At 40.2% G+C, this 8,427-nt stretch overlaps 1 protein-coding gene across 1 annotated transcript; it reads left to right on the top strand.

Moving 5' to 3' along the window:
• Positions 1–3,977: 3,977 nt before the first annotated feature.
• gja9a (gap junction protein alpha 9a) lies at positions 3,978–5,525 on the top strand. Its single transcript, XM_052036030.1, has one exon. It carries the CDS (start codon positions 3,978–3,980, stop codon positions 5,523–5,525), a length of 1,548 nt encoding a protein of 515 aa, XP_051891990.1.
• Positions 5,526–8,427: the final 2,902 nt, after the last annotated feature.

The following is an 8,427-nucleotide window of genomic DNA, read 5'->3' on the forward strand; positions in this document are numbered from 1 at the left end:
ATTATATTGACTCATTTGGTCTCATGCTATCTGAGATAGTCCCTTTGTTCTACCCTTCTGTCCCCCATCTTCTCTGCTCCTGAATATTAACTTGTTTTCTCTTTCCAGTGCTGACAAAGGTCTCTGACCTGAAATGTTAACTGTTTCTCTTTTCACAGATGCTGCCTGATCTGCTGAGTGTTTCCAGCATTTTCTATTTTTAAAACAAAGTCAGAATTTCTTTATCACAATAAGTCAAAGTTGACTTTATTGTCATATGCACAAGTACATGTATGCACAGGTTAATGAAAAACTTACCTGCACGTACCTTCACAAGAAAAACATAAATTAAACATAAATTATTCACAACTTTTTCAAGAACAAAAATAACCGAAGTCCATTTTAGTGCAAAGTGATTAAAGTGGTCATAGTGTTGCTAAACTGTAGTCATTAGGGTTGTGCCAGTTGGTTCAAGAACCAAGTGGTTGAAGGGAAGTAGCTGTTCTTGAACCTGATGGTGTGGGACTTCAGGCTTCTGTACCTCCTGCCCAACAGTAGCTGTGATGTCACATGGATTTTAGTCCAGAAATTTGTCTGTGTCTAAAATTGATATTAGTGATCTTCCTAATGTCATTTCAAAGAGCTCTTTAAAAAAAGTGAAGATCATTAGCACTGGTTTCAAAACACAATAATGGGTTCGAATTTGTAGTACAACCCCCTTTCAGGAACGGTAGGCTTTAGGCTACAAATTTTCCTTATATTTTGCACCTTTTCTCAAAACTCTGACTGCAGGAAGTAGCACTTTAAAGTTACTTGACTATACAACCAAACTCTTTCAGCTGCTGGGGAGAGTGTTGGCAAAGAACAAGTGTGTGTTACAATGACAGAAGGGGAGCTGGTGGAAATAGAGATCTCTTGATGAACCTGCACAGGCTTCTGAAGATTAATCCATGCGGGAGGCAGCTTTATTCTGTAAAGGGCACTAATAGCATGAAGTTGCCAGAGAGGTCTCTGCAAAGGCAGGAGCACTCTCTACGAGTGCTTGCACTTTTGAGATCCCTGCACTGCAGACAATTCCCCCTCCAGGTATGATGTAAAAATTGCACTTATCAAAAAAGGTAGGTTCCCCACTTTGTTGGTAGAGCTACGTGTATCTTCTGCAATGCAGCAGAGTGCCATATCTCAGCAGAGGATCCCAGGTCAAGTTACTAAGAATGAGATTGACCCTGACCTTGGCTTTTACTTTGACAGTAGTGCAAGGCAGTTGCATTTGTTACTCAAACAGCACTTAGTGTTCCCAAAAAAAGCATATGTGTGGGTTGGCTGGTGGTGTGAAAGCCTAAGATGTATGTTTGGTGAGGCAAATGAGCACAAGTCCAAACTTGTATAAATTATTGGGAGGGGGTGATAGGGATGGAGTAATTTGAGCAGTGCTTGAGGCTAGGAATGGAGTCAGTTCAATATGGCGTTTAAGGATGTGTTTACTGACCTTGACCAATCTTATAAGGTCATCAGACTTCTTTTGGCGTTTCATATAGGCTCACTTTTCATTACTCTGGCATCGGTCACCAAGGTAATATGGGCTCATTGTCTTCTCAGACTGTGTTTCCAGGACCTCCTGCACATAGAAGACATCTCTGCTACTTGCCATTCCAGTTGTGCAGGAATTCAAAAACCCAGGAGAACATCCTGAGCTGAACATGAAGCAACCACTGGTCCATCAAACCTGTTCCTTGCATCAATAATTCAAGCTTTGTCCTAATTACATTGACCAAAAGAGATTGGCAAGTCACATCACCTCACAGCTGGTAGAAATATATACTTTTGAATTGAATTGGGTGACTATTCAGTTAAGTGTGAAATTGGACATGACCGATTGATTTGTTCCTCACTCTAAATACAACATTATTGATCAGCTGATCCTATCCAGATGACACGAACCTCACAAAATCCACTTTATCCGCATCTTTACTTAGAAATGTATAATTTAATTCAAAAGATTGTAGATGATTTTGATTTTATATGAATGCAAAATCTTTCTTCTTTATTGTTGAAATGTCTTAGTTTAATTGTTTTGTAGGCAGGACAGAATATCCTCCAGGCATCCATCTCACCATTACAGGGATGTTGATTTAGGTTATTCTTCTTGCAGCCACAATGCAATCCATTGCAAATTGATTTATCTCTCGCTATAAATGCTTCAGTGACACAGATCAGGAGCACTCACAAACACACCGGTCTTTACTTTAGCACAGCCATCAAAAAGTACCTTTCAGTTTGTTCCCATTTTGACAGTGGATTGCTGAACCTAAAGTATAGGTACATAACCTGCATGTGCTTGGATTCTACAGCCAGGTGCTTCAATGGATTTAACAAAGGTCAGTTCCTGCTATACTCTGAAAATTGCGTTCAGTGTAAATCTGAAGAGCATTCACTGTAATGATGCAGCCATATGGAATTTTATGTAAATCATAGATTTTTTTAGGTGCAGAATCACTACAGTTACAGAAATTGAATTTTGAAAAACATACTAAATACATAAAAACATAAGGTATAGCTTATTACAGTGACTGTACTCTGAATAACATTTATGTGTTATTGTTTTAATTTAACTACAATGTTTGTGGTACATTGTGTGAAGTTCTGAAACATTAACAATTTTGTGTACTTGACATGAAAAAAAAGTTTACAGAAGAGGTTAGATTTTCCAATCTTTCGACATGCTTAAATAACATAATTGTTGTTGGAGTCACAAGATGTTGTCACATTCCTTCTGCAATTTTTGAATGAATATTCCAGAGCTACGTAAGAATGGCAGACAAGGGGGTCTCTTCCATTACTAGGCATTTGATGCTATAGAGGCAGTTACGTGGTTGAGTGCAGAATAATGGCCCCACACTGATTCTCTCCCCAATGTAATATCCTGAGTCCACAGGAGATCCTTCTCTCAATCTTCTTCCTAGTGTCAACTGCTGATTCCCCACCCTGCCCTTTTCCCTATGTAGTCTCCCTGACAGTTGAAATGAAATGGCTGGGAGCAGGCTTCCTTGACACTGCAATGTTAAAATTCAGAGTGCTTTGGCAATGTGCTGTTACTGCACCTGTCTTTTGACCTTTAAAGACTGGTATAACATATGGTAAACCATGTGATGGTATTTTAAGATTTTGTGGAATCTTGTCGCAGCATAAGTGCCAAAGTGTGACTGACACCTCTAGGATTCAAGTCAGGTATAATTAATCATAAATCCACTTCCACATTCACAGAGAAAATCATACCTCTCTGTCTCAGGGAACTCCACTTGTGCACAAGTCTTTATAGGTAAATTTTCCTTCATCGCTTCCATCCTGTGAACCTGTCCATTTATATATAAGCCCAATATGATGTTTCCTTCCCTTGCCCATTTAGCTTATGGGAGCTTATGGGATCCATCAGAACTCCGAATTTCTGGTGGTTAATTCCATGGTGAGTTAAACTTTATGAAAACACTTCAGTATAATTTTTATCCAGTGTACATGAAAGGGATTGTGGAGATAAGCGAGGCTGATACCAAATATGCACATTATTAGATGGAATGTATTAAAATTAAATATCATTGTTAGTTAATTTGGGTGTTCCACATATATTCTAAGGTACTTGTTGGTAACAGGTACTTTGAAGAGGTGTTCACTAATGTAATTTTGTCAAATGCTGTACAGACCAAACAGAAAATTAACCTGCCAATCTCCTTTGGTACCATGGAGTCCCCTTAAAGTACAAGAAAGTGGGAACAACAATGGATCATTTATCCCATCGAGCCTGTTCCATAATTTATGGCACTTGTGCCTTGACCGATCCGTATCTTAACTCCAACTACTCTTGTTTATGCGCCCACAAATACCTTGCCTAACAAACCTGTCGATTTACAAAGCATCAAATTACTATGAATTGATCAAATTGCGCTTCTAACATTATAATAATCTTTGTTCTCAGGATTCCCTACTGAAATAAAGCAGTGAGGATGGGGGACTGGAATTTCCTCGGAGGGATTTTGGAGGAAGTACATGTCCATTCCACCATCGTTGGGAAAATATGGCTGACAATCCTTTTCATATTCCGCATGCTTGTCCTTGGAGTGGCTGCTGAAGACGTGTGGAATGACGAGCAGTCAGAATTCATCTGCAACACAGAGCAGCCCGGATGCCGGAACGTGTGCTACGACAAAGCTTTCCCAATCTCTCTCATCCGATATTGGGTCTTGCAGGTAATCTTTGTGTCTTCGCCATCCCTGGTGTACATGGGCCATGCGCTGTACAGACTCAGGGCACTGGAAAAAGAAAGGCAGAAGAAGAAAGTTGAGCTGAAGGGTGAACTGGAAGAAACAGAGACAATGCTGGAAGACAGGCGAAGGTTGGAACGGGAGTTAAGACAGTTAGAGCGCAGAAAGTTGAACAAGGCGCCACTGAGAGGGTCTCTTCTGCGCACCTACGTCTTACACATCCTCACCAGGTCTGTGGTCGAGGTGGGATTTATGATGGGCCAACTTTTGCTCTATGGACTTGAACTGGATCCCCTGTACAAATGTGAGCGGTTACCCTGCCCCAATATTGTTGATTGCTTTGTATCAAGACCCACTGAGAAAACAGTTTTCATGTTATTCATGTTGAGTATTGCTGCGGTTTCCTTGTTCTTAAACATCCTGGAAATCATCCATTTAGGCTGTAAGAAGATTGAACTGGGACTCTTTGGATATTACCCCAAACTGAAAGAGGACGTGGGTGATCTCTACATAAACAAGTCACAGAAAAACTCGAGTGTTCAGCAAATCTGTGTCTCCACATCCAGACCCTCACAAACGATGATCCCCACTGCCCCCAGCGGGTACAATCTGTTGCTTGAGAAACAAGTGGAGTCCACAATGTATCCAATATTTACACCGCCTTCTGGATTCAAAGCCCTTCAAGATGACCAGAAACAATTTCAGAAAGTTGAGCAGCAGGACCCAGTGGCCAACCAATTTAACGCAAATTGCAATGCAGCATCCAGCACCAATGAAAGACAAAAAAAGTCAAATGGATCAGAGATTCCAAGCCAACGTAGCGAAGAGTTGGAGCACCCAAACGCTGCTTCCCCTCCGGTTGGCAGCTCCATGCCGAGCTCCCACTCAGCCAGTCAGGTGGAACTATCGACAGCCGGGGTATTGTACCCGTCCCTTCACGCAGGTATGGCATCATTCACTGCAGTTCCAGCCAGCACCACTCGCAAGCCACGTCGGGTCAGTGCCTCTTTTAACTGCGCCACAGTGGTAGAGCGCAGCGGCTCTGCCACAGAATCCGAACCAAGTAACAAGGGAAGATGTGGCTTCAGTGCTACCCGGTCCAGGGCAGCTTCAAAAACAGACCTCAAACGGCCCAGCAGACCTGACACCCCTGATTCAATTTGTGAATCCAGCTCAGAATCGAAGCATAGTGGAAACGGCGACAGCCCCCAGGCCCTCTCTCCCTCCCGGAGAATGTCATTGGCAAGTAACGCCAGCGGCAGGCGTGCTCCCACCGATCTCCAGATATGAGCGTTAGTTTAATTAATACCTTATCTCTGTTGCATACAAGAGTATATAATTTGGTTCTTAGCAAACTAAGGTTGTTTTGTCTCAGATTCTTAGGTTATCATCAGATTAAGGTGGTGTGATGCCAGTACAACATGCCATATGAAAGTACGACCAAGATATAGTGAATAAAGTCTCTGCTGCCCAAAACAGATCTCTCTTTATTCGACACTATTGAATACACATTAAGGCTATTTGACCTTCAAAAGTTTGTTTTTTTCCCATTGAGAAAGAAGTGAAAGGTTTGGAACCCATTGTATCAGACACAGTTAACACTTAAACAAGTAATTTACGAAATGAAAATTTTAAAAAAATTGCAGATGCTGCAAATCTGAAATAAAACAAAAAAAGGAAAAAAAAACTCAGCAGGTCAGGCAGCAGCTGTGGACGGGGAAGCAGATAACGGTTCAGGGACCAAGACCCTTCATTGGAATGGATGGAAATATTTCTCAAATGGTGGTTAGGTGAATTCTCTTGTTTATAGCAAGGAAGGACAGACTGAGGGAGCTAAGGCATTCCTCAGTTTTGAGATCCTTATTAAAGTAGAAGTGTGCCCTGTGTGGGTCTAGCTTGTCACAGGCCAGTGCCATCTTCAATGCTGCCAACACATTTTAACAGACCAATATTGAAGTGTGAAACTGGTATTGGCCACGGGGCAGGCTTGTCAAAACAGTTATTGGAGGTCAGTTTTGATTATTGACTTCAGGGGGACATATATTCCTTTACAATCTTCCCAGATGCTCGGTACAGATATTGCGTACAATTTGGTCTGTGAAAGTACAAGCAACTGATTGAAAATTATCAAAGCATATCCCAATCAGATAAAATAATATAATGATTATTCAGATTATATCAAGAAGGGGATTTTAAAATAGTTTTTTCCTTACTGATGGGGAAAAACTGAAATCATCCAACCAGATTCATTACTTCTTGGTATAATATTTATTTATTAATATTTATTAGTCACATGTACATCGAAACACACAGTGAAATGCATCTTTTGCGTAGAGTGTTCTGGGGGCAGCCTGCAAGTGTCACCACGCTTGCAGTGCCAACATAGCATGCACACAACTTCCTAACCCATAAATATTTGGAATGTGGGAGGAAACTGGAGCACCTGGAGGAAACCCATGCAGACACGGGGAGAACGTACTTCTTACAGACAGTGGCTGGAATTGAACCCAGGTCGCTGGAGTTGTAATAGCGTTACGCTAACTGCTACACTACTGTGCCTGCCCATTGTGTAGAAAGCCAAAGATATTTAGAGAAGTAGTTCCAGAAATAACTCAAAACTAAGCACCAACTTTAAATTCGCCACCATTTGAATCTGTCAGAGGAGCTTTTCATCAATCTTTACACTATTATAGGAGTAAGCAGTATGATAAAATAACATCCACAAGAAATATTTATGAAAGGGCATGAAGTACAACTGTCTTCCCTTTCATTGAATGTTTCTGCAGAGCAAACAGGCTAATTCTTACCATCTCGGTTCAAACCTGTCATTGAAGCCGCAAGCCCATGAAGGCCAATTTAACAAATGACTCAACATATTTCATGTTCTATTGAGGAAATATAAGAGCACTTAATGAAATGTAAAAGGCTGATTCTGAAACTTTTTTCTAAATTTTACTGAGTATTTGTGCAATATTAATAAAAATGTTTCACAATCAGTCTAGTACATTTCGTTTCTTCTTACAAGTGTTTTTTTCTAATCATGATTTCATTTTTTTCCGTTTGAGATGTTGGTTTCATTTTATAAAATTGTCAGAATGTGGCATGTTGCTGCAAGTAAGTCAACACAAAGCTTTCATTCCATTTCAAGGAAGGGTTTTGATCCTTCCACAGATTCATCATCACCTGGTATATTATGATTTTAGGTGAGGATAGGGTCTGGTTCTCTTTCATGATATGTATTTAAGATAAAGTATTACTGATCTGCTCTGCAGCAAGGAGAGCTTATGAATTGCACCATCTGTAGGAATAAAGTGAGAGTGCAAGCCTTTAGTTATGGAGTGGCTGCCAAACTTTTAACAAATTTATCAGTTGGTCCTAATTCCAGCTTCTGGTTTAGAATGGTTACTTGGAGGGCACACAATGAAGAACCAAACAACTTGTTTATTGCATAAATTGTTTTTATCCATATGTGTTGAATTTGCAAATAGTTTATCAAGGTTTTGCCTTAAAGTGAATAATTCATATATGCTGTTTGATGGACCAAATCTGATACTACAAGAAAAATGTAGTTTTATAAGGGATTGTGTTATCATGAAAGAAAAACTTGCATTTTGGAAGCACAGTGCATCAGTTTGGTTGTATTATTAACAATACATCTTTGTGTCACTTCAAATGGTACTTGCACGTCATTGAAAAGTGTCTGATAAGGATGGAACTGCAGCAGATAAGCCATCTGCTGAAATGCAGTCTGTTTCCCAGCATGACCGGAAGGACTTTAATGAAACAAGCCATGTCTTGGAATGAGAGCATCTGCAAATATTCTCCAGGTCGTTATGAGCAAATTTTCCACCTAAGTGTGATTGAACATCCAATGTATTTTAGCGTTTTAATACTTCTACCTTCATCAGTTTTCATTCTATTTATGGAAGAATGAGGCACATTGACTGCATACTGTAATGTGAACATTCCAGAATTATTTTAGATTTATTTTAGTATAAGGGAAACAATGATGGGCTGTGCCATAAATCTGATACTAGTTGAATGCCAAGTAACCACACTTGGGGTCTACAGTAGTAACAAATTAAAGCTTCATTATAATGGAATAGTGCATGAGATTTTATATATTTCTAAGTAGTGTGGGAAAGGGTGTTGAGCTGTTGGGAACCTTCACTGAAAATCCCAGTCTTTGACC

Source organism: Pristis pectinata, chromosome 22, assembly GCF_009764475.1.
Source record: "Pristis pectinata isolate sPriPec2 chromosome 22, sPriPec2.1.pri, whole genome shotgun sequence".
NCBI classification, from domain to species: Eukaryota; Metazoa; Chordata; class Chondrichthyes; order Rhinopristiformes; family Pristidae; genus Pristis; species Pristis pectinata.

Excerpts from the sequence above, each read along its gene's own strand:
- gja9a (XM_052036030.1), top strand. The coding sequence starts at position 3,978 with ATGGGGGACTGGAATTTCCTCGGAGGGATTTTGGAGGAAGTACATGTC.